At 38.5% G+C, this 27393-nt stretch overlaps 1 protein-coding gene across 15 annotated transcripts in view; it reads left to right on the top strand.

The window, feature by feature from the left end:
* The window catches only part of LYST (lysosomal trafficking regulator), a 176359-nt gene extending 149029 nt beyond the window's left edge, over nt 1-27330 (top strand). For 11 of the 15 annotated variants that reach the window (XM_061404894.1, XM_061404887.1, XM_061404890.1 and 8 more), the window contains 10 exons: nt 5382-5612; nt 7115-7304; nt 10755-10891; nt 13278-13376; nt 18886-19025; nt 19303-19400; nt 23090-23246; nt 23452-23571; nt 24331-24402; nt 25327-27330. In XM_061404894.1, the coding sequence (XP_061260878.1) occupies nt 5382-5612; nt 7115-7304; nt 10755-10891; nt 13278-13376; nt 18886-19025; nt 19303-19400; nt 23090-23246; nt 23452-23571; nt 24331-24402; nt 25327-25465 (1383 nt within the window). In that variant the 3' untranslated portion in view covers nt 25466-27330. Of the gene's footprint in view, nt 1-5381; nt 5613-7114; nt 7305-10754; nt 10892-13277; nt 13377-18885; nt 19026-19302; nt 19401-23089; nt 23247-23451; nt 23572-24330; nt 24403-25326 lie in introns of those variants that run through there. The other 4 variants (XM_061404896.1, XM_061404897.1, XM_061404899.1 and 1 more) reach the window with 4 other exon arrangements.
* Nucleotides 27331-27393: the final 63 nt, after the last annotated feature.

Genomic DNA, 27393 nt, shown 5'->3' with positions numbered 1-27393 from the left:
TACACATATCACTTCATTTATATAATGATTTTATTTCTGTAATATTATCTTTTAAAAAATAATTTCATTTATTTATTTATGGCAGTGCTGGGTCTTCGCTACTGTGCAGTCTTTTCTCTAATCATGGAGAGCGGGGGCTACTCTCCAGTTTCTGTGTGCAGGCTTCTCGCTGCCGTGGCTTCTCTGGTTGCAGAGCTCGGGCTCCAGAGTATGCAGGCTTCGGTAGTTGTGGTGCACAGGCTTAGTTGCTCTGCGGCACGTGGGATCTTCCCTGATCAGGGATCAAACCCTTGTCTCCTGCATTGGCAGGCAGATTCTTTAGCACTGAGGCACCAGGGAGACCCCCATTTATATAATAATATTAATGCTACTTATTATTCCAAAGTATGGGTATCTGGTAATTTATTTAACTAGTCCCGTATTCTTGGATATTTTGTTAGTGTTCTTCTACTAAAAATAATATTCCTCCGATTATTTCTTTATGTACTGCTTTACTTCTTTGAGTTAAATTCCCAGAAGTCGAATTGTTACACTTTAATGTATATTTTTCAATGTTGTTAGTCTACATTAAAAAAAAAAAAAAACTATCCTTTTCAGGAAGTTTTATTTTCCCAGGCTCTGGGGATGCAAAGGTGAATAAGATTCACATAGGGAGGGAAGATATATGAATGTCCAGTAAGCAAATGAAAAAAAGCTGGCATCTTTAGTCATCAGGGCTTTCCTGTGGCTCAGCAATAAAGAATCCACCTGCCAATGCAAGAGATGCAGGTTTGAACCCTGGGTCAGGAAGATCCCCTGGAGAAGGAAATGGCAACCCCTTCCAGTATTCTTGCCTGGGAAATCCCATGGACAGAGGAGCCTGGCGGGCTACAGTCCATGGGGTCGCAAAAGAGGCAGACATGACTTAGCATATATATCTTTATATATGCTAAGCCATGTCTTTAGTCATCAGGGAAATGCACATTAGAGCCACAGTGAGTTACCACTTTATATCATTGAGAATGACTCTAAATAAAAGACTAACAATTCCAGGTATTGAATAAATGGAATACTACTCAACAATAAAGAGGAAATGTTTTATGCTGACTGAAAGAAACCTGATCCACCCTGTATGAATCCACTCCATTTACTTGAAATTCTAGAACAAGGAAGATTAATCTCCTAGTGGTAGAAATCAGAACAATGGTTGCCTCCAGGGAGTAGGGTATTGAGTGCCTAAAGGACATCAGGGAACTTTCTGGGTGATAGAAATGCTCTGTACCTTGATTTTCATGATGGTTCCATTAGATGGTACTTTAAAAATCTGTAGTGTTTTATTGTGTGTAAACTATACCTCTGTAGAAGTATATATGTAAGTTTTAAAGGTTTTAAAGACTGAGGTATAATTTTTAAGCTTCATATTTGATCTAAAATGTAACTTTAAAAGCAGTTAAGAGCTTCCCTGGTCGTCCAGGGGCTAAGACTCTGTGCTCCCAATGCAGTGGGCCTGGGTTTGATCCCTGGACAGGGAACTAGATCCCATATGCTGCAACTAAGACCCAGCACAGCTAAATAAAAATATAAGCAATTAGGTTCATTTTGTTGTACAGCAGAAACTAACACAACCTTGTAAAGCAATTATACTCCAATACAAATTAAAAGCAATTAAGAATTTGGACATTAACCTTAGTATACTCTGTGCCTATAATACTGGCACAAATTTTCAATTATTCTCATTTAAAATTCACATTAAAAGTATATGCATGCTAAAATATACCATTTAATTCTCATCTTACTAGATTTTTTCATTAATTCTTTGGGACTTTAGAGCTTTACAAAGGATAGAGTTGGTACCATTGTTCTAGAAATTTTAAATACATTTTATTTTTTTTGCCACATCCTTGCCCCCTGCATTGGAGGCATGGAGTCCTAACCACTGGCCCACCAGGGATGCCCTGTTTTAGAAATTTAACAAAACTCAATTCGTGGGACAAAACGAAGTGTAGCATTTAAGTTCACAGTCTCTGAATCCAGGATTGGGTTCACATCCTCATTCTGTGACTCTGCTGCTTGCTGTGTGACCTGCAGTGTCACCTTAACCTCTCTATACTTTTGTGCAGATTTGGAAAATGTGAACAGTAATACCAACCTCATAAATAAGAAAATGTATACAGGATAATGTCTGCCATCCAATTAAGTATAAGTGTTAACTTTGTAAAAAGGAATGTAAAAATGCCTTTTGATCTTAATTCATCATTCACTAGTGTATGGGGTTCACTAGAAACTGATACCATAGAAGGTGAAGAAGTACTATTTTAAAGTAAATTTTAAGAGCTCTGGCTATAGGGTTATTCCAATCTCCTTTTGAATTTTTGAGTCTATTAAATTAAACAACCATAAAGAATGAGTCTGCTTAGATAAGCATTTATAACAGGTATTGGAGCCCTTGTGGTGGTGGGAGTGTGGTGGGCAAGGGGAGTAGATGTTGAAGATTATTTAACTTCTAAAGAACCTTGAAACTTTATTTTGGCATTTATAGAAATGTTATTTGTAGATATGAAAATGGAATTTGCTTCCTGATTAAATGCTGAAAGTTAAATCATACAAGCAGGATACACAAACATGACAGGTCTGTACCCAGCTTTAAAAAATGCACCTCACTTTCCGTCTGACTCCAACACTAAGAACAAAGGTGTAATAACACCCTTTACATTTAAGAGGTTGCAGTTCTCACTGCTACTCTTTCAGATTCTCTTTCAGTTCATTAGAACCTAAATAATACTGTCTTAAGCTACCTGGCAGCATTGTATCTCAATTCATTTTTGCCTATATCGCTTTGGACAAGTGACTTTTTCAACAATGTAGTATTACACATGAAGTCTTTTTTAAAAGATACATGTACCAACATTAGGTGGGAAAGATAAAGGACGGTGGCATGGCAAATCCTGAATTTTTACTCCTTTTCTAGGCTGATTACTGCCCTAACCCGCCTTTCTCTTTAGCTTCATGTCCTAAGAAAGGTGACAGCATGGAGGACACCAGTCACATGGAATACTGTGTGCTGGCCTTTCTGCGGTGATTTGGTTAAAGATGGAACATATTGACTGTTTCTCAGCCAGTCTTCTGCCCCTTGCCTGGGAGGTGAAGCTGTCCTTCCTCCTCCACTGACAACCTCACCGAGTTGGCTGGGGGGGCTGAAAGAATATACATCACATTACAGTCTTCTCACTGCCAGGTTCTTGTCAGGTTCAGCAGTATATGTGGAAACCTCAAAAGCAAACACACAGAGAGGGAATCGGAATTAAATGAATCCTCTCCAAGGATGAGTAAACCATGGTTGTGCTACTCTCGAACTTACAAGATGGAAACCACAAAGACTTTGCTTGGGTTTCAGTGTTACTGGTGTTTAGACTCTTGATTCTTCAACCCAGACAAGAGAAAAGACATAGACATACAAAAATCTAGGTTCCTTACTAATGTCTCTGTGTGTAAGAAAACATATCTCAGTAATTGATATTTGTAGACATCTTCAAGATACGGGGGATATTATATGAGTTAGCAACACAAAATCATCCTGTGACACCAGCCATTGTGTCTTGAGAGGAATCCGACTCTTTCTTTGAGCATATTCACACAAAGAACAAAAGGGCATTTGAATATCACACAATTTCAGGCAGACACAGGTGCTTTGAACTTCGAGTTCTCATTCTTATGAATTGAGAAAGTTGGAGTGGGGCAGGATCCTCTGGTTTTCTTCAGACTCCATGTTGTCATATCCCTAAATTCTGTTATCTCTTTTGATTTTGTGGACCACCTGAAGTGATGTTGACTCAGCTTTCTGACCAATATCTGACAGACAGCCACAGAAAAAATAGATCCACTTACTAATCGCCTGCAGAAGCTATTTTGGATCAACTTAATTGAAAAATTTGTTTATTTTTTAAATCAGTTTTTACTAAAAGACAAGACCAAAGAAAAACCTCATTTTGTTTTTCTTTTTTTTTCAATTTGAGGTATAATTGACATACGTTATATTAGTTTCCAGTATACAACATACTGATTCAGTTATTTGTGAAATGATCACCACAATAAGTCTAATTAACATCCACCCCCTACTTAGTTACAAAAATTTTTTTTCTTGTGATGAAGACTTTTAAGATTTACTCTCTTAGTAACTTTTCAAATATGCAATACAGTGTTGTTAATTGTAGTTATCATGTTGCACATTACATCTCCATGACTTATTTGTTGTATAACTGGAAATTTGTACCTTGTGGGCCCCTTTAACTCATCTGCCCAACCCCCACCTTTGGTAACTACCAGTCCTATGAGCTTGGTCTTTTGTTTAGATTCCACATATAAATGAAATCATACTGATTTGTTTGGTATTTTCCTTTGTCTGTCTGACTTATATCACTTAGCATAATGCCTTTAAGTTCCATCCATGTTGTAACAAGATTTCATTCTTTTTTATGACTGAATACTATTTAGTTGTATATATTTACCACATCTTCTTTATCCATTCCATGTATACATGCTTAAGTTGCTTCCATATCTTGGCTATTATAAATAAAGCTGTAATGAACATAGGGGTACATATATCTTTTCAAATTAATGTTGTTTAAATGCCCAGAGGGCTTCTTTTGTGGCTCAGCTGGTAAAGAATCTGCCTGCAGTGCGGGAGACCGGGGTTTGATCCCTGGGTTGGGAAGATCCCCTGGAGAAGGGAAAGGCTACCCACTCCAATATTCTGGCCTGGAGAATTCCATGGACTATATAGTCCGTGGTGTCACAAAGAGTTAGACATGACAGAGCAACTTTCACTTTCACTTTCAAATGCCCAGAAGTGGAAATATTGATCATATGATAGTTCAATTCTTAATTTTTTGAGGCACCTCCATACTGTTTTCCATACTGGCTGCATCAATTTACATTCCCACCAGCAGTGCACAAGGGCTTCCTTTTCTCCACATCCTGCACTTTATATGTTTTGGATATTAACCCTTTATCAGTACGTGATTTGTAAACAATTTCTCTCATTCAGTAGGCTGTCTTCAGTTTATTGATGGTTTCCTTTTGCTGTGCAGATAAATGAAGTCTTACATGATATTCTCTTAAATTAGAAATTAATTTTATAAAATTACTTAATTAACACCAGTCAAGATAAATTATTTTTGTTTCATCCATTCAGAAGCATTGATGATTCCTATTCTGATCTCTTTGAGACTATTAATGATTATCACTCTGTTCAAAAACATTTTAAAATCCTTTCCATTTGAAATTTGAGAAAGGAAATCCTTTCCATTGTCCATTGCCTGGAGAATAAAACAAGTTGTTTTCCCCTTTGGTATTATCACCAAGTCTTGCTTTTTACATTCCTCTCATTCTCTTTTTCTCTTCAGACGTATTTTGGAATGGATGTCTCTGCAGTTGAAGATCCAGTTCAAAGACGAGCACTAGAAACCATGATAAAAACCTACGGCCAGACCCCTCGTCAGCTGTTCCAGTCAGCCCATGCGAGCAGACCTGGCTCCAAGCTCAACATCGAAGGGGAGCTTCCTGCCGCCGTGGGGTTGTTGGTGCAGTTTGCTTTCAGGGAATCCAGAGAACAGGTCAAGGAAATTACCTATCCGGTATGTCATTTGGATTTCAATAGAATTCAGGAAAACACGGCTCAACTCCTGAGAGGTCAGGCCTTCTCCCAAACTTTAGAGGCAGGGAATTGAGTACCATGGTCCCAGCCTGAAGTTGTGCACCAGGCAGTGAATACAGATGCCCGCACTGCTAGTCCTGTGTGTAGAAGATGCTGCATTAGTGATATGAAGAGAGTGCTCTGGGAGCTCAGGTCAGATTGTGGCCTCCCTGAGGGTTATTACTGGGGAAAGCCTCACCAGGCAGTGACATAACAGGCATCGCAAATGGGAGGGTAGGAACCAGTGCAAACATGCCTGCATGGTCCGGGTTGTCAGCTTCCACCAGAAGTAGTGACCAAAAGTGTAAATGTTTGAGTTCACAATTAAGGGGGAAATATTACATGATTTCTTGGCCCCTCCAGATTGTCATGATAAGAAGTATTGCCTCTTAAAGTAGGAATTAAGTATTAATTTATATTCTGAAATAGAAAAATAAAGCAAGCAAGCCTTAAGAGTAAAATGGATTCTAATCCTCAGCTAAATTCTTCATTATTAAAGCAACTTAAGTGGGAGCCTGTGACTTGTAAAGTGTTAAAGAGGTTTGCAGAAGGGAATCATAGAAAATGAAAAGACAAGGGAAAGAGGTTGTAAGATAAAGCAGAGATCTCAGATTGCAGTCATCTGTGATCCACTTTAAGAGGAAATGGTTTTTACAGACCTTGTTTTGACAACTGTTTCTTATAATAAAGTTACTTAAATACACTGAATGTAGAACACTAAATGTAAACTCTTTATGCTCATAGCTCATATATATCAAATTTGCATGTTAAATGCAAGCAGAAAGATCAACATGATAGACAATATTGTTTTGCTGAACCCAGATCACTCATGTTGTTTTCCATAGTTGAAAGCTGTATTTTTTGTTTTATGTTTACTTGTCAGTGTAAGTCATGATTTTGAAGCCTTACAAATCATTTTAGTCATTTTCATTACCAGGGTCATTATTTTTAACTAGAATCTATTATTTTAACATGTCAAAATAATTTAACAGTCCATCCCTGAAAAGTAATAAATACCATTTCATTTGCCACTATACTTATTGCTCATTAGCTAATTAAAGTCGGTGCGTGTGCAGGACCTGAGCAGGATGTCTGTTTGTGATAGGAACAGATACTAAACTGCCTCCTTCCCACCTCAGGACTTTCACACTGGCTGTTCCCTCCACCTGGCATGCCCTGTCCCCGGATAGAGCACACATTTCACTCAGGTGTCTGCTTGCCTCAGAGACTCTTTCCCAACCCCTCATCTAACTAGCAACTCTCTTTCTCAGTCCTCTCCCCTTTCTTAGACTTTGTTCATAGCACTTGCACCACCTATGGAAGTACGTGTTCCTCATCTGTCTTGTTTATCACTGTATCTAGTCACCAGAACACATATTTCTATGAGTGATTCTATATTTACTACCATTTTTTAAATGTACTTTTTACTTTTCTTGGTTTTAGAGTCCTTTGTCATGGATAAAAGGCTTGAAATGGGGGGAGTATGTCGGTTCCCCAAGTGCTCCAGTTCCTGTGGTCTGCTTCAGCCAGCCCCACGGAGAAAGATTTGGTTCTCTCCAGGCTCTGCCCACTAGAGCAATCTGTGGTTTGTCCCGAAATTTCTGTCTTCTGATGACATATAGCAAAGAACAAGGTAAAATAAAACATGAAAATCATCCTAGGTCTATGTTTCAAGAGATTTGAATGTTTCCTCTCATCTGTGCTGCTATTTTATTTCATTTCTGAGTTTTCTGAGTCCTTGGTGAAAATCCAGATTCAAATTTGTGTTCATTTAATGCAAAGTAGGAATTAAAACGTACTACGTGAAAAAAATGAGAACTAAAGGCAGTGTCATTTGAAATGAGAGGAAGAATTGAAGGAGACAAGAATAAATAAATGTCTCACGAGATGAATACATTATCAATTTTATAGAAATATACACTTTGAGGTTCTTGAATCCCAGAATAGACGACTTATTTGACCAACAGTTCTAGTACCTCAGAAGAGACAGTCATGAAAGTAAAACAAAATGAGGAAATCATGATAGCCTTGAAAATAGGTTTTAAAAATACATATGTCTGGAAAGCAATCTTTTTCTCACCTCTCTGCACTGACTCACTAAAAGCAACACATGGGAAAGTGCTGTCAGTAGAGGCCCTCTTGATATTTCTAAATGTCACCTACACACTGGAAAACTAGTGACATTTTCCATTCAAGCAGTTCCTCAGCCCTTCCAAATTAATCATTTTATTTGATGTGAAAGAACTCTCCCTACTTCCTAGGCCTGGGCTTTAAGCACTAAATGAATGACTGAGGGCACCCATCTGTGCCTGTCAGGGGTATGCAGATTTGCCTGGAAACCAGAGTGGGGGCCTGACGCCTCTTGGTGTCGGTTCTGTGCGCTGTGCTCCTCTGGTCCTCACAGCCCCGCCCACCACTGGAGCACCACAGTGCAGGGGCCCCAGGACCCATGCCCCAGCATCAGCCACTTCAAGGAATTTAGCGTGCTGGCTGGACCACAGTTCTTTTAAACTCACTGTCCCTTCTGTCATGAGATGAATGATTGCCTTTATAGTTGCCAGTAATAAAAGAAGCCACATACCATTTTATCAAAGTTTAGTGAACTAAGAGGGTAAGGTAAATCTGTTTAATCATCGTTGCAATATCGGTAGTTTATTCTCACTAGTATGTTGCAGTCAGCTATGAGATGCGTCACAAGTAGTTTACTACTAATAACACTTAGAGGATCGAAATGTGTGAATAATTTGCCTTTAAGAAATGAATTAAAATGGATTGAAGTTTATCTCTGTTGATCAGAGAGAAAGGGGCTGGTATTATTACTTAGCATGGTGGGACTTAAATATGTCCAATCTAATAGCTAACCTACCTTATTTGTGCCACTACAGTCACAAGCCCTTAATAGTTGTGTTCTTTCAAATTACACTTTATTTCCTCATAGACTGTAGGTGGAATTTGGCAGAATCTAGGTGTGTCCAGGGAAGTGGTATCATACAAGTTTTGGCCATGAGCTTGCGTGGCACGGTGCCTGAATTTGCACCCCAGTTCTGCTGCCTAATACCTGTGTATTTTTGTGTAATTTTGAGAAAATTACTTATGCTTCTCGAGTCCTGGCTTTTAATCTATGAAATGGGAGTAATAAAAGGACTTACTTCACAGGGTAATTCACTATAATGATTGATTGAAATAATATAAGGAATGGTTAACACCTGACTCTGGTGTGCTTAATAAATGCTTAAGTGCTTAATAAATAAACGTCCATCAGACTGTAAGCACTCTGGAGCCAGGGACTCTGAGCATTCACTGCTGTACCCAGTGTAGAACCATCCACAGGGGCATTTCCTAGAGGCCTTGAGTGACTAAGAGTGCAGCTAGCAGATGGAAGGTCATGTGTGTCGAGCACTGTTATATTAAATAACAGCCCTCTAGTTACACATGCGGAGAAGGCAATGGCACCCCACTCCAGTACTCTTGCCTGGAAAATCCCATGGATGGAGGAGCCTGGAAGGCTGCAGTCCATGGGGTTGCTGAGGGTCGGACACGACTGAGGGACTTCACTTTCACTTTTCACTTTCATGCATTGGAGAAGGAAATGGCAACCCACTCCAGTGTTCTTGCCTGGAGAATCCCAGGGACGGGGGAGCCTGGTGGGCTGCCGTCTATGGGGTCACACAGAGTTGGACACGACTGAAGTGACTTAGCAAGCAAGCAAGTTACACATGTGTAATACAGTATAGCAACTAAACTGCCATGGTTTAATGGTCTTTAGCTCAGTACAGGCCAATTACTTGAGAACTGACAATGCCTCAAAATTGTCTGAGGTGCTTTTTTTCCAAGTATACTCGGTTGGTCCCATTGGAGACACACCAAATTAGAATCTCTGGGGCTTGAGTCTAAATCTGCACATGCCCCAAAAGTCATTTTCTTGCAAACTCTTATTTAAGATCTACTATTCTAATATGTAAAGAAGAAGTTGATTTTTCTTTTTAAAAAAAGATGGTGCATCTTGTGTTGCTGGAATGAGAAACCAGGGACAGTTACTGAGTTCTTACCACATGCCAGGCCTCGTGGTAAAATCTGGAAAGTCCTGAGGCTTATCTAGAGAGGAACATATATGTAACAAGGCTATCCTAATTTCTGTATTGCAAAACTGATGCCCACATTTGGAATTATACTCAACAAAACAAAAAGAAATCTGTGAACTACATTTTCAATGTGCTCTTGATTCATTCAACAAATATTTATTTGTTTTGTTGCTTTATATTATATTGTGCTACGTTTTATGCTATATATTATGCTGAGTACTCACATTCTATATATTATAGATACAGCTATATATTAAGCGAGGTACTCACACTCTCCTTAAGGAACTCAAAGCTTCTTAGTTGTACAGGCAGCACCAGCTACCTACAGCTTTTATGCTGCATTAGCCCTAGTCAGTGTGCCAACAAGGCATAGATTATGAGAAACACTGGAAAAGGATGTCAGGATGTCCAGATCTTTATCCCAAAAGGACATAATATTATGTTGAGAGTAGAACAAGAAAAGAACAGAACCTCATTATATGAAGTTCCCCCATACAAAATCCTTGCAGTTGCAGGATTAAATTATTCTTCTCAGGATTGCTTCTGCTCCAACAGTGGTCCCTTTCTAGTATTAGTAGTTCTCCATATTGATTTTTTAGTATGGGGTATCTAGAAAGTTATTTAAACATTATCTAGTTCATATTTATTATTAGAAGAAAAAGCATCACAGAACATAAATAGAGGAAGCTTAATTATCATTGTCTTTTATAAAAATTTCTTAACAGAAATTTTAGTTCTAAGTCAAATAAATCCCTATCAAAATAACACAGGAGAAAAAGAATATAGTTCCAACCTTAGAATTCTATTAGCCTTAAAGAAATGAAACTAACATAAATCGGTCCATCTGTGGCTATAAAGATGATTTTGCACTGGAATGACCATGTTCTGCTATGTGAACTTCAGGCCTTACAGGCCAGAATGGTCTTTAACCTGCCATTTCAGTGGGCTGTCCAATGATAACTGATCAGTGGCAACTAATACTTTTATTTCTCTTTCTTGAGGTGTGAGAAGCATGAACAGTACTGACATTCAGTGGTCAGCCATCCTGAGCTGGGGATATGCTGATAACATTTTGAGGTTGAAGAGTAAACAAAGCGAGCCTCCAATAAACTTTATACAAAGTTCACAGCAATATCAGGTAAACATTTTTATGAAGTACTTTATAATAATAATTGAACATAATGCTTTAAAAGGGAGTCAGACTGATGACAGCTAGGCTTTAATATCCTGTAGTTAGTCGAGAAGCTGATGACGCTAGACATATGCCTTGTTTACAGTGCTGACAGCCTTCCTAACTGCTGCTGTACTGACTGTGTCCCCAAAGTTTGTTCTCTACCCCAGCAGTCCCCAGCCTTTTTGGCACCAGGGATTGGCTTTACAGAAGACTCTTGTCCCACAGAGCAGGGAATAGGGGGATGGTTTCAGGATGATTCTCCTAAGGAGCCCACAACCTAGATCCCTTGCATATGTAGTTCACAGTAGCATTCGTGTTCCTATGAGAATCAAGTGCCACTGATCTGACAGGAGGCGGAGCTCAGGCAGTAATATGAGTGATGGGGAGTGGATGTAAATACAGATGAAGCTTCGCTCACTTGCCAGCCACTCACCTGCTTCTGTGTGGCCCGCTTCCTAACAGGCCACGGACTGCTACTGGTCTGTGGCCCAGAAGTGGGGGACCCCTGCTCTTCCCATCTCTTGTTGAGACTGTATCATAATCTCCTACTCAGCATTAGCTCACAGCAGTGTTGGAACAAAATCACAATTGATTTTTTTCTCAGTGTTAATTTGCCTTTTGTTACTATGTCATTTTCAATAACCAGAGCATCATCTACTGTACCTGGCTTTTTTTTAAATGGACCGGGAATTCAGGCATCACCGCATGGTAGAAAGAGCCTTGGGCCTTACTAAAGCCCTGCCATCCCTGTGATCTGTGTTAGTGTCTAGCTCTGTTACTTACTATGTAGACTTTTGCAAGTAACTTAACCTTTCCCAACTTGAGTTTCTTTCCTCCTGCTTAAAACTGGAGTAGTCATACTCCCACTACTCTCTCATAAGACTGTTGTAAAAATGTCTCTAGTGTTTGTGAAAGTATATTGTAAACTATAAAACACCGTACACACCTACACACACACACAACTCTTTCCAGGACTAAATTGTATGCTAAACCTTCTCTCTTTGACTGTCTTTCCATGGGAAGTTCTTTTACTGCTTTCTGACTTCCATTACCTACATACACCTGGTGTCTACTCACACATCCTAACATTTGTCACCATTCCCTGAGCACCTTAGAAATGGAGTCAACGGAAGGCTTCCCAGGAGACATGGGTTCAACCCCTGATCTGGAAAGATCCCCCATGCCTTGGAGCAACTAAGCCCGTGCACCACAACTGCTAAACCTGTGCTCTAGAGCCCAGGAGCTGAAACTGCTGCCCCTCTAGAACCCGTGCTCTGCAACAAGAGAAGCCACCACAATGAGAAGTGTGCACCGCAGCTTGAGAGTAGCCCCCTCTGTCCGCAGCTAGAGAAGATCTCGTGCAGCAACAAAGACTCATCACAGCCGGAAATAAATAAAAGTGTTTAAAAGAAAAAGAACAAAGAAATGGAGTCAGCTACTTGTAGGGAATTTTTGGCAGTGAAAAAAAGGAGAGCAATGACTTGTTTGCTTAATCTTCAGTATGCCTGAAAAAAAGGTCACTGCCTTTTGTCATCTGGCTTACTAGTAAACTAACAAAAGTAAGAATAAAGGGCAGTGGAAAACAACCTTATTAGAAGTTTTAGTAAGAATTTCAATACTGCAAAATTATTTCCGTCATGTAAAGTTGGGCACAGAAATATCATTAAAGGTGAAAAAACACTCTCCTCAAGTCCTTTCAGCAAAACAGGATGATCCAGATTTTGAGCAAACGTGGTGTGATAAAGTACTTGCAATCAAATGACTCCCTAGATAAGAATACCATATTTTATTTTGTTCTTGGAATATGTCATTCACTTATTAGTTCTTTAGTTTGAGAAAACTTGTCCAGGATATTATCATACAAAGACCCACACTCTGCTATTTCACTTATCTGATCAATTTCATTATCATCATTACATATTAGGGTCCTGCTCTCTCTTTGCTTCATCTTCTGATTGATCTCTTAACTGTGAAACATATTCCTGTAAATTTTCTTCTCTTTTCTGTTATCACTGGAAAATGAAAAATTCTGAATTCCCAACTGTGTTCAACGACAACTGAAAGAAACGGTGTCCCTGGTCGTCTTTTATACTTTCTCAAAAGATGACAGCATTCCTTCGACAACGCAATAAGAGAACCAAAACATGACAGTTTATATCACATTTTATAGCTTTTAGACATCTCAAAGTTACATAATACTCTATTACTGTGTCTTGCACCATTCTAATCATTTCAAGTAAAATATTTATCTTAATTTTGTGAGCATATATTTTTAAAATAAATGTCAGAAAAGTAGAAGCATTTCTCATGCTTTCTAAGCATGTTCATCTTTGACTTGTCCTTCTCCTAGGTGACTAGTTGTGCTTGGGTCCCTGACAGCTGCCAGCTGTTCACTGGGAGCAAGTGTGGTGTCATCACAGCTTACTCAAACAGGTTCACAAGCGGCACGGTAGGTCCTGGGCACATTTGTGGGATTTTCACGTCAGTGAGGGGAAGAAACCCTTTATAAAGTATAACTTATTTAGTGTAAGAGCAACTTACATTTTTTGTACTTTAATCTCTTCTTCACAGATCTAATAATGTAAAAGGTCAATATCTAACTCTATTTTAGCTTTATTAGGATCATAGAAGAATTTTTTAAATAACTGTATACGGTCAGAGACAGAAAGTATTTTGAGTTATGCTCTGCTTTTTCGTGACATTTTGATGCTTCCCGCTGTTCTCAGTATCGACCTGAATGCTTAAAGAGTATCCCACAAGATTCTGTAAAATTTAGAACTGCAGAATGCCTAATACACTCTGAGTGAATTAAATGACAGAAAAATCCAAGTAGCCAGTCTCTATTCTACCACTTACTGGAAGAAATTTTTCAGCCGTTCACTGAATCTTTTAAGATTTGTGAGTTAAATTATTGAAACAGTCTACAAAGGAAGACATTATGCCATACTTCTCTTAATTTACTCTCATTTCTTTATTGAATCAGCTGTCTGTGGTGCCATTGAAGAGTAGTGGCAAATTTAGAGTGATAACTCAGTGATAACCATTCTGTTCTAGAACATTCTGTGTGCCTTTTTTAATTACAGTTTTCTCCATTATTTTATAAAACATGTTCTACTGGGTGAAACCTGTTTTCCTAGCATAGGGTGACACTAGGTTCCTTACTTTTCTGAGCAAGTTTATTCAGTTTTAAACCCTTGTTAAGGTTCTTTTCCACCTTCCTTAGGGTATAAATGTGACCATAATATTGTTTCTGTCTCTTAGTCTAAGGAGTCATTAAAATGCTTGAAGCAAAAGTGATATGATCCAATCAGCATTTTAAGACTATCACTGTAGAGCCTGCAAGGAAAAACGCTTACAGGGCCATGAGACTGGAAGGAAGGGTACCAGTTAAAAGGTGCTGTGGTGATGCAGGCAGCTGTCCTGAGGACTCTGTAGCAGGAGGTGGGCTCCTACAGATTATTGCAGAACAGCGGGGTGTGTGCTCTAAGACTGACACACAGGGTGAGAGAGCCAGAAGTGGGCCAACCAGGTGTCAGGGAGCCTGAAAAACTACACTTGAGCTGGATCTTAAAGGATCATTTTACTAAGTGGAGAAAAGAGGAAAGAGTATTTCATCAGAGTACACTAACCGCTTGGAATTAAAGGCGTGGTAGTTTGGGAGTGGCAGATACTTTGTCTGTAGTTCAGAGTAGAACTGTGGGAGGAGTGGCAGGAGAGTAGAGAGAGGTGAGGGTCTTATACACAGGCCTGAGCAGAGGGGTGGGCCTTCACTTTTGGAATGTCTCATTTTCTTTTTACTCCCCAAGGCCTAAATCAGATGTCAGTTTTCTAACGTCTCTGATATTTACTGCTGACGTTGCCTTTCCGCTTCTGAGCACACCTTTTTCCTTTTTCCTACACATATATTCTGATCTCTGCTGCAGAGTAGTCCTCTGCTTGTGTACTCAGATCATTTGTTCCTTGTCATCCAAAAACTATCTTTCATCTTTTATTTCCTCTTTTCCCAAAACTTTGAACAGTCTTGTTCTAAGTTTTCCTTATTTCCATTCTCCCTACAATTTAAATTTTTAATTGTACACTAACACAGTATGCAGTATTGGTTTTTTTTTTTTAAAAAGGATTAAGTTGTCAATATAGGAGTAATTGTACACAGCATAGCTCTGAAGCAGCAGATGAAAGGTGTAGCTGTTATCATTTGAATACAGCAAGACGTGTGCTTCTGTTAGTTTGAAGTTATTGTAGGCTTGTGAAGTCTTATGTTGCATACCTTTCCTCAGTTCTACCCTTTGCTGAAAGTTGATTTTTCAGCTTATATATAAGGGTTTTCTTTTTCTCCTAATAGGTAGTCAAGTCATGAGATAAACAGTTACTATTTAAACCACGTCCAAAAGTGTATCTTAGCTGTGTGATTTTATCATTGGTTGATCTAAGGGAAGGTTACCTGGGATTTTGTGGGTGTTGTCGCTTTTTCTTGGGCACCATCTCATCATGTTGGGGTCCCTGAAGTTGCAGGTGTGACCCTGTGCCTGTGAGGTTGGCAGGAAGCACCTCATGTTCACTAGTTTCCGCTGCCCAAACCCACTGAATGCCATGGTTCTACAAGTATTTGTGTTCTTGTTTGTGTTGCCCTTGACACAGCAAAAGACAGGCTCCCAAGTGCCATGTATGCTATAACTAAAATAATTGTTGCTTGAAAATATTTTCAAGGGAGTCTTATGAAATACTTTCCTAAGCTAGTGAAGCTAGGAAAGTTGATTGGTTATAGGGAACTGTTATCTATAAGCCCTTTTTATATTAGAGAAGGTCTTCAAAGGTGATAACTGATCCTAAAATAACTGATCTTGAGTCGTTTTTCACTAATTAATGTGCCCACGTCATCTTTATATAAGTGAACACCTGTATTTCTATTCTCTAAATTGATGGCAGGGAGAATAAATATACAATTTATCCAAGGTAGTATCAAACCATTCAAGAACATTTTCTGAAGAAGTACGCAAGCAGAAGATTTCTGTTCTACCCATGGAAATTATTTTCTGATCCCTCGGGGAATCATCTAGTAACACTGACTCTTAGAATCATTTTAAAGTGCAAAATCTAAAATTTCAATAACCACTGTAGGGTACCTGTTTTCTGTTTACCCCATAAATATTATTCATAGTCATGAAGTAAAAAAAATACACATACATATGTATATATATTTTAACAAGCAAGGAGGGAGCTCTAGACTTGAGTTAGATATTCTTGGATTATCTGTCAGTCCTAGAATATTGACACTGACCTTGAGACAGCCCCTTATCAGTTCAGTTCAGTCGCTCAGTCGTGTCCGACTCTTTGCGACCCCATGAACCGCAGCACGCCAGGCCTCCTGTCCATCACCAATTCCCGGAGTTCACTGACTCACGTCCATCAAGTCAGTGATGCCATCCAGCCATCTCATCCTCTGTCATCCCCTTCTCCTCCTGCCCGCAATCCCTCCCAGCATCACAGTCTTTTCCAATGAGTCAACATTTCGCATGAGGTGGCCAAAGTACTGGAGTTTCAGCTTTAGCATCATTCCTTCCAAAGAAATCCCAGGGCTCATCTCCTTCAGAATGGACTGGTTGGATCTCCTTGCAGTCCAAGGGACTCTCAAGAGTCTTCTCCAACACCACAGTTCAAAGGCATCAATTCTTCAGCGCTCAGCCTTCTTCACAGTCCAATTCTCACATCCATACATGACCACTGGAAAAACCATAGCCTTGACTAGACGAACCTTTGTTGGCAAAGTAATGTTTCTGCTTTTCAATATGCTATCTAGGTTGGTCATAACTTTCCTTCCAAGGAGTAAGCATCTTTTAATTTCATGGCTGCAGTCACCATCTGCAGTGATTTTGGAGCCCAACAAAATAAGGTCTGACACTGTTTCCACTGTTTCCCCATCTATTTCCCATGAAGTGATGGTAGAAAAAAGTAACAAGGCACACAGCAAAATAGGGGGGCAGCGGGGGAGAGGGTCCCAAGGAGGTTCTTGTCCAAAAGGCTGGTCCCTGAGAGTGAGGATGAGTCAGATGGGACCTACTCTTGCCTGAATATACAGCCTAGATTGGAATTCCCTGGGCTGTCCAGGATCCTTGAGACTAAACTTTGGATAAGGCGTCCCTAGACTGGCATGGTGATCCAGATCATCCAGGAGAAACGAGGAAGGTGCTTGCATTCTATTCCACTAATAGAGGAATCCCTACAAATAATTTTCTAATGTAGTAACAAATATACAAAACCAAGCACACAAATTTACAGATAAAAAATGAATTTGTGAAAAAGTTAAGCTTAAAAAAAAAAAGTTAAGCTTATTAATAGTTATAATAAGAGAAATGCAATTAAAAGCAACCTTGATTGCCATTTAAAACTTGGGAAATTTTCAAAGATTTAGAATGACCGCTGAGACACAAATGCAAGCAGAGAAGGAAAGGGCTCAAGCCTTTCTGAACAGTCAATTCTTCAGTCCCAGGCACCCTGAAGCATGGTCTGCAAGGGTGCTGGCACATCCCTGTGGCCCCACAGACTCCTGGCCCTGTGGGGAGGTCCCAGAGGCGAACCAGAAGGGGCCCAGACCCAGGACTCATGGCCTTGTTCAGAGCCATCTTGTTGCTGTGATTGTGTTCAGTTGAAGTCCACATGCCCTAGCTAGACAGAAGCCACTGCCACACAACTTAGGCCAGTGGTTCCAAGGAAGACTGGTATTGCCTGGTCATTTGAGTCTTTAGGTAAAAAATATGTATTTTTATGTGAATAAGACACTGGACTATGGAGCACTTAAAATAGATGAACTGCAGCTAATAAAGTCAACACAGGTATGTTTTAAAAACAATGGTGATCAAAAAAGGCAAAATAGATCGGATGCCTAAAGAACAATAAATACCATATTTATAAAGTTTATTGACATGAAACCCAGTATGTTGTTTATTGTTATAGTAGCATATAGTAGAACATAAATTCTAAATACACAGGAAACAAATGCAAAATTCAGGATAATAATAACTTCTGAGAAGGGAGAGGAAATAAGATGTAAAACAGTATACACACTAGGTAATATTTAATGTTTTCTGTATTAAGCTGATATTATAAAATGTTAGGATTAGTTTGAGTGGTCAGTATTCAGATTTTCATTGTACTTATACTTTCTACTTCTCTATTTTCTTTGAAATGTTGAAATACTTGATGACAATATAAACCTAGTATAAAACAAAAGTTATACCCTGTGGACATCTGGCATCTGTGAACCATGTGGACCTTGGAACACGAGTTTGCGAGCTTTGATTTTGAAAATGAACCCACAACTATTGATGAGTAATACATCGCCATCGGTAGCATCAGGAGTCAGTGCAAAGCCTTTGCGAGTACACTATCAGTGCTGTAAAATTAGATCCACTATGAGGATTCTGGAGATTTATTCTAAAGGAGTGATACAGAGGAGGGACAAAACTTATGTACATACATTTTAGAATTATGAAATAAATAATAAAATTTATTTATTTATGGCATTTAACATTTTGAAAACATTGGAAACAATTTTAAATATCTGTCAATAAAGGATGTTCAAGTAAATTATGGTATACTAACTGTATAGAATATCATAACACTTAAAAATCATTTTGAATACACTGTCAAAAATGAGAAATGCTTATGGGAGAATGTATAAAATATGAAATAGAGAACTATTTATATGGATATATTCATAACTATTAAAGTACATGTATATTTGGCCAGCTGGAAAAGCTTATCAGTTGATGAGATTACAGTCAATTAAAACTTTTTTTAATGTTTAACTAGTTCTACTCTTTAGAAAAAGTTGAACTAGGTTGAAAAAAAATTGTTTGAGACGAATGTTTGAGTCACTTGGGTTTTTTTGTTTTTGAGATAACAGTACTAGAATACCTTTTGTCATGGCTTTTATCTTATACTTATTTTTTAAATTTTAGCCTTCAGAGATAGAAATGGAGTCTCAGATACATCTGTATGGGCACACAGAAGAGATAAGCAGTTTATTTGTCTGCAAACCGTATAGTATAATGATAAGTGTGAGCAGAGACGGAACCTGCATCATATGGGATTTAAACAGGTACAGAAGATTTCCAGCTCTAAAATAGCTGTTTTTAATGTTTCAGTTCTTACTGTGAGAAACAGATGCACTAAAATAATCTTTACATTATAATAACTTTAAGCATGAAATACAGACTTTACCTTTGTAATCTTATTGAATTAAGTGATCAGTTAGGAATAGAGTCAGGAATCCCTTATAAATAGTAGGTACCTAAACTGACCAAAAGAATTATATAAATAAAAGAATGTAATTATATTTAATGTTCATATGCAAATTCATGTCTTTGGTCTTTCAGATTATGCTATGTACAAAGTCTAGCAGGACACAAAAGCCCAGTCACAGCCGTCTCTGCCAGTGAGACTACCGGTGACATTGCTACGGTGTGTGACTCAGGTGAGTTGGCCCCAAACCCAAAGCAGAGTGGTTGTACTAATGTGTGCTCAGCCAGCTGGTTACATCATAGGTTAAACCATCACATTACGTTCCTCTGGTCCCTGCCAGACCTGAATACTTAGGGAATAGCATGTATGTGTATTCAGTTCAGTTCAGTTGCTCAGTCGTGTCTGACTCTTGCGACCCCATGGACAGCAGCATGCAAGGCTTCCCTGTCCATCACCAACTCCCGGAACTTACTCAAAGTTATGTGCATCAAGTCGGTGGTGCCATCCAACCATCTAATCCTCTGTCATATGTGTATTAAAATACAATAAAGTCGAAGATTGAGTCCATCAATTTAGCCATGTGCTGTGCTTAGTTGCTCAGTCGTGTCCGACTCTTTGCGACCCCATGGACTGTAGGCAGCCAGGCTTCTCTATGGGGATTCTCCAGGTGAGAACACTGGAGTGGGTTGCCATACCCTCCTCCAGGGCATCAGCAGAGGATCAGCTTTGTATTGTGTGTGTCTTCTAGTTCCTGCAAGACAGTATTACAGAATAACAATGGAGGTACAATGTGCCCCAAATTTGCATGAGAAAGATCATCTAATCAAAGGTCTGGCTTTTAGTTTTATTTTCATGTATATGTATTAAAAAACTTGATACATCCAGTAGGTAAGAACAGTTGGCAAGCTCATAAATTTTCTGTTTGCATTTCCATTAATTGAAAGGAGTCTTCAAAAAACTGTTTCTTTTTGTCCACTGAGTACAGGTATCTTTGACACATCTGCAGTGGGTGGTGTTTTATCCTTTGCTTGTGTTTTTTTATATTGTTTTTTCCTGACACCAAATGTGTGGTCTTTCCAGACACTAAACTGTTCTCCGGTTCTGTGACACCAAATGGGTGTCCAACGGTGCAATTCAATTCTGGCACTAACTAGTTGAAGTTGGCAAACTTGGGAGTCTCAAGGCCCCCACCAGTTTCGATGATTCTCTCTGACAACTCACAAAACTCAATAAAACACTGTACTTACTACTGTAGTTCATTACAAAGTGAACAGCCACAAGAAAAGGTCCAGAGGTCTCTTCCTGTGGAATCAGAAGGCACCATCCTCCTGGCCCATGACTGTGCTCATCAGTCTCCCCCGCTGTTGTTTAGGGGTGTTTTTGAAGTTCCATTATGTAGGCCTGGTATATTCAGTCATTGGCCATTAGGAACTGACCTCCGCCTCTAGCGCCTCTCCCCTCGGCAGAGGTGGGAGGTGCTGTAAGGGCAGTTTCTCTGCTGGCCAGCCCCTACCTGAAGCTGTCTAGGACCTCCCCAGGAGTCATCTCCCTAACATACAAAAGACAGTAAATTAACAAGAGTTTAGGAGCTCTATGCCAGGGTCATGGGTCAAAGTTCAGAGTTCTTTTTTTTTTTTTTTACCATACCACACTCATCATTCTTATATTCAAGAAAAGTAATGTCTCCAGTCATGCTTCAAGATTTCAGATGTGAAGTATTAATATTTGCCAGGCTTTAGCCTCCAGTCATAATGAATGTCATGTACACATTCTTATTCCCCAGTCAGCATAACTAAAGAGAAAGATCTTAAATAGTTGACTTTGGTAATAAAAGTGTGCACAGATGATTGATGACTTTGCTAACTGTTCTTCCTTGATTTGTACATTAGAGGCTTTTAGTGAGTCACACACATCAAGAGGGAATCTGGGGGGGTGAAATATAGTGATGACTTATCTAGAGTTCTCTACTTTCTTGTTTTGGCAACATTTGGAAGTTGGAACTGATCCTGAGGGAGCTGAATTTTGTAAAGTTAATTACTTTCCAGCTGCCAGTAGTGATTTATATCTGTGATATTATATCAGCTATTCATATGGGAACAAGAAACCAAATTACTTTTGCTTATTTTACCAACTCACTAGCAGGGTATTCACGTGTCCGCAGGCAGTACGCACAGTGTAGTAGAGTAATGGGTAGAACTTTCTTCCCACTTTGAACAGAAAGGCCTTCTCAACTTGTTTGAGGCCTCGCAGTACATATACAGGAGGAGGCATAAAGAGCATTTGGTCGAGAGCATGATAAAAGTAATGACTTTTTAGAAGAGGACAAATTTATGTTTAGTGACCTGAACTACATTTCATTCTCCTATTCTTATACTCCAGGAAGGGAAGAAAGTTAACCAGATTTAACCCATCAAAAAATCTTGACTCTTTAGTGAGAACCATCCAAGTAACTTTAAAATCAAAATTTAAGATAAATATATATGTATGTGTATGTATATAATATATAATATGTATATGTGTGTGTATACACATATATAATCTCAAAATTTTCTGTATTGACGCTAAAGACACACTGGCAAACTCATTCTTTCCTTATCCTGATTTCCCATGGCTTATTATGGGATGTGGTTTTTATAGTGATAAGATATAAAATTTATTAAACTATGTAAATATTATAGTAGACGGTTTCTGTACTTTTAAAAATCATTCTGCCACTATATCAAAAATACATGCATTTCAACTAGAGTTCATAGCTTCTCCTATTGCCAGTGGTACTATAAAGTTAATATAATATTCTAAAATCAGAGTAGCAGGTGGTTCTCCTACCCCCTCAGTTACTTGACTGAACATAACATTTTCAAGATTTATCCATGTTGTTGTCAGAACTTCATCACTTTTTATGGCTGAATAAAAATGAATTCCATTGTTTAGAGATACCACCTTTTGTTTATCCACTCACCTCTTGATGAACATCTGGGTTGTTCCCACCTTTTGGCTGTTGTGAATAATACTGCAACACACTAGGCATTTTGGTTTGTGGTATTTGATGGTCTTTAGCATTTCTATAGTTGAGAAGTATTTCTAATACTTATTTCTTTGCTATAAAATATGAAATCTTTGCCTTAATAAAGGAGAGAAATAAATTCTCTACTTTTATGTTAGTTCTAATGGAGAGATAAAATAAAGTGTGATAACACATACTATGTCATCCCAACTTTATCACGCCTCTTAACCTTTCTCTTTATCAGTATGAGAACATTTCTCCAGAAAGGCTGGACACATCACCGTAAGGCCCCAGACCACCAGCCCCAGTTTATTGAGGATGGCTAGCAATTACTGCCTCCTCCATCGCCTGGAAAACTACAAAAAGTTGATTACTCCTGGTTTTTGAAGAGAAAAAATTCATTTAATAAGACATTGATTTATAAGATTCACTCTTGGACATTCTGAAGAATTAGCTTTCTTTTTAAGAATTAGTTTTTAATTCAACTTTGACTGTAACTTATTTCTTCTTCAGAAGTCCCATAACTCACGTCTTAAAGATACTGTAGTTTCACAGAATATTTTCTTCTCTTTTTGGAGGTTGTTTAGCTTTATAGGTACTTTCAGAATTAGATTTGGCAGTTTGTATGCTAAGATATTATGACTACAAAGAAATTCATGGTTAATTTACCTTGTTGCTCTACCTTGTAGGTTAATTTTTTATTTTAATTTTTTTCACTAGTCATCATCTCTAGATAAATAGGCCAACTCCGTGTGCCTTATGTAGTAGTTTCACTTATACACTCTTCAGTCACGAGTTGCCTATGAACTTCATCAGACAGACAAGCGAGGCCCTCAGGGATTCCCCTCTGGGGCCCAATGTGGGGGGCTCTGCAACACCCACACCCTGGTGACCTGTGGGGTTTTGTGGTGTTTTAGCTGGTGGAGGCAGTGACCTCAGACTCTGGACAGTGAATGGGGACCTCGTTGGACACGTACACTGCAGAGAGATCATTTGTTCCGTGGCTTTCTCTAACCAGCCTGAGGGAATATCTATCAATGTGATTGCTGGGGGATTAGAAAATGGAATTGTAAGGTAAGAGGAGTTTGATTTCTTTGTGTCCTTTTGCTCATAAGGACATAGAAGTTTCAAAAAATATTTTTTACTATCTAAACATAATAATATTTAATATTTAGAGATTTAAAATCACCTTAGGATATAGGTTCTTCTGGTGTTTCTGTTTTATTTCTAAATAATAATTTGTACATTCTTGAAATTTTATATTGTTTAACTATAAAAGGTGCAGTTCAGTTCAGTTGCTCAGTCGTGTCCGACTCTTTGCAACCCCATGGACTGCAGCACGCCAGGCTTCCCTGTCCATCACCAACTCCTGGAGCTTACTCAGACTCATATCCATCGTGTAGGTGATGCCATCCAACTATCTCATGTGCTGTCATTCCCTTCTCCTCCCACCTTCAGTCTTTGCCAGCATCAGGGTCTTTTCCAAAGTGTCAGTTCTTCACATCAGGTGGCCCAAGTATTGGAGCTTCAGCTTCAGCATCAGTCCTTCCAGTGACTATTCAGGACTGATTTCTTTTACGACTGACTGGTTTGATCTCCATGGAGTCCAAGGGACTCTCAAGAGTCTTCTCTAATATCACAGTTCAAAAGCATCAGTTCTTCAGCACTCAGCTTTCTTTATGGTCCAACTCTGATATCCATACGTGACTACTGGAAAAACCATAGCTTTGACGAGATGGACCTTTGTTGGCAAAGTAACGTCTTTGGTTTTTAATACGCTGTCTAGGTTTGTCATAGCTTTTCTTCCAAGGAGCAAGGATCTTTCAATTTCATGGCTGCAGTCACCATTTGCAGTGATTTTGGAGCCCAAGAAAATAAAGTCTGTCACTGTTCCATTGTTTCCTCATCTATTTGCCATGAAGTGATAGGACTGAATGCCATGATCTTCATTTTTTAATTGTTGAGATTAACAATATGAAAATACACAAAGTATTCTTAATCCCATACCCACCTGAGCAAACTGCCCAGAATTAACCACATTAATCGTTTATTGTGTTTCCTTACCAGATGATTTTTAACAAATAGACACGTCGGTTAAATTTTTAGTAAAGGAAACTTGAGTTTGTGTAATTAGATGATGACTTTTTTCTTCCTCCAGGTTATGGAGTACTTGGGACTTAAAGCCTGTGCGGGAAATTACGTTTCCTAAATCAAATAAGCCTATTGTAAGGTAAACCTCCCCCACCCCTCCCCGCTTCATACTGTACTCTGTGACTGTTTCTGTTGGGGAGATGGTAAAGCACACAGAAGTAAAGAGGAATGTAAGGAGGATCCTTATAAACAACTGGCCATTTATCAAACACCAGGATGTCCGGGACCCCATGGCAGAAGGAGGCAAAGCATTTGTGTTCATGGAGCTTAAAATCTGGATCAGGAGTTCAGAGCCTCACAGAAGGGCATGCTGGGATCATGCCTGGGAAGGCCTCTTGAACTGTAGAAATTATATATTTTTTCCTTTCATTATTGAAAATATCATTATGGTGACTGATAGCTACAGGAGTGTGCTAGACAAGACTGATAAACAACCTCTTACCCTCTGCTCCATTAACAAATATGACTTAAAAAACTCAATTGGAGTAAGTGATTCAAATTTTACTGCATTAAAATAAATTTATTTTTAGTCCACTAAATGTAAAGTGTAATGAAATGAAATTATATGTTAATAACACATTTTTTATCTTTTCCTCTTTCAGGGAAATAAAATACCTCCATAAAATAATCCTCATTTATTTCTATATAGAGAAAATGTAGTACTGTTATATTTTTTGAAGTTTCCTATACCCATGTATTTGTTAAGTAATAACCCTAAATAGGAAAGGAAAAGAAAACATGCAAAGAAGGATCAGAGTGTGACAATCTTTTGATCTTGGTTTTAGTCTGTATCACCTGGTTAGAATGAGCATCACAAACTTGGCTGCAGAACCATTACACCATATTATTACAGTCAAAACCACTTGTAGGTGGTCGTTTTGTCTGTCTCTCTGCTCCAGTAAAGGCTCTTAACTTCTTACACCAATTTCTGCATGATCACCAATATGCCGATACAATTTTCAGAGACACAACGTAGAAACGGGACTCTTTTTTTTTTTAACAGCCTTACATTTTCCTGTGATGGCCACCATTTGTACACAGCGAACAGCGATGGGACTGTGATCGCCTGGTGTCGGAAGGACCAGCAGCGCTTGAAACATCCAATGTTCTACTCCTTCCTCAGCAGCTACGCAGCCGGATGAGTGAGGGGAACTCTGCACTCTCCACAGCACTTTAACTCCAGGCTACATTTACTGACTTCGCCAGTTTCAGGAGGTCAAACCTGAAGACAGGGATGACCAAACAAATCCAAGTATACAGTCTATCCATCTCCACAAAATTCTGCTGCCTCACAAGGTCCTGAAAGGAAAGTTTTGTTCTAATTTAGTGATGATCTGGAGAGTTGTATCAAGGTTGAAGTCTGGCACAGTAAATTAAAATCATATCCTTGAAGTTTTTTTTTCCATAGAGGAGTCTAAAGAAAAACTTATCATCTATTTCTGTTTTCTATTATTTTCTATTATTCCCCCAAAAAATCCCAGTAGAATTTAAATTGGTTAGCTAATTGTTTACATAAAATTTGCTCTAGAAGATTATATTTTAAAAGTTTTCTGCCAAGATAACACACACACCTGCCCCTCCCCCCAAAAAGGAAGGATAAGGAGAGAGAATTCAGGACTCGATTATTGCTTTCTTTGAGCAGTAAGGAGTTCAGTAGGTGCCTCTGCACCAAACATTTTTTGGAATATCTGAATATTTGAATCTCAGTGTTAGGCAGTTTTTGCCTGTTGCCTTCTTAGCTCAAAGTAGAACCAGAATTTGTTTGACGGCCACAAACAACAACACAGGTATCTTTGATTTTCAGACACATTCTGTTTGTTCAGAAAAATTGTACTTAAAATCCGCAACACTAGATAATGAATATCCTTAGTTGAGGCACTAAGATTTAATAAACAAAATGATAATTCTTTTTAATATCTAGCATTACAGAGCACTGAATGCTTAACAGTTTGCAACAGAAAGCCTCCACTACAAAAGAAGTTTGCACAGGTATTAGCAATGCAATCCAGATAAGGCTTTTAATCTAAAATGCTGGAGAGTTTTCTTCCCCAAAACAGAATTACAAAGAACAGGAGATAGCTTCCTTTGTTTTAAATAGGAGGCAGAATTATTCTTTTAGAAAGCAGTTCCCACTGTTTCTGTTAACCTATTCTAGGAACAGTAGAAAAATCTGTGTACTCCACAGCAAACTTACACATGATAAAGACAGAATTCCTGAACCCTGCAATAGTCTGTTTCTATCAGGATAGTACTTGGGATGCTGCTTTATTGGCTTTGAAAACACTGTAAAATAAGCTCAGTAATGTTACCATGAGATAAAAAAATATATTCCTGGATAAGAATAACTTGCGTGTTTGTTATGGAAATTTAATTCATATAGTGTTTACAGAAGTACTTTTGTAACTTCCAGACTTTCTAAAACATTCTGCTTAAAAACTGTATAATATACAATTCCAAAGTCTCTGCTGTCAAGATAAACACGAGAGGAAGCAAGTGGCCACGTGTGCTGGTAACCTTCCGTTGCATTCATAGGTAAGAACACTCCACGGCTACATTCAGATCATGGTTTGCACAGACCAGCTATTAATTCTGAGGTCCAATTAGGTGCAGAGATGAAATTACTCCTATTCACGTTGAAGTGATTTGCTTTGTTTAAAAAAAAATGCAGCTATTGTCTAGCATTCATTTTTCTACTGAGAACTTTAAATTAGTTCCTTATTAGAACAGATTGCTACTCAGTCTTTTTTTTTTTAAGCTGAATTTCATCATTTATCTGAAGAGAAAATATGCAAAATAACTGGTCTTGTTAAGAGTGCAATATATTTTTATGTAAAAATAAAAAAATAAATTGGGGGGGATTATTTATTCAGCATGAATTTAATATGTATATGTTTGAAACACGTCATAATGTGCATGCTGTAGCAAATATTTCTGTAAATTATCACAAGCTCTGTTACCTTTGTATACACTGCCACTTCAAATTGGGAATAAATTTCATAAAAATAGATTTAAGGACCTGTTCTTAATACAATTTAAATATTATGACCACATCTCAAATTGGTGGCTTTTT

The sequence above is a fragment of the Bos javanicus genome, chromosome 28, assembly GCF_032452875.1.
Source record: "Bos javanicus breed banteng chromosome 28, ARS-OSU_banteng_1.0, whole genome shotgun sequence".
In the NCBI taxonomy this organism is placed as follows: domain Eukaryota; kingdom Metazoa; phylum Chordata; class Mammalia; order Artiodactyla; family Bovidae; genus Bos; species Bos javanicus.
The sequence above is the reverse complement of the archived record's forward strand: the minus strand, read 5'-3'. Positions and strand labels throughout refer to the sequence as shown.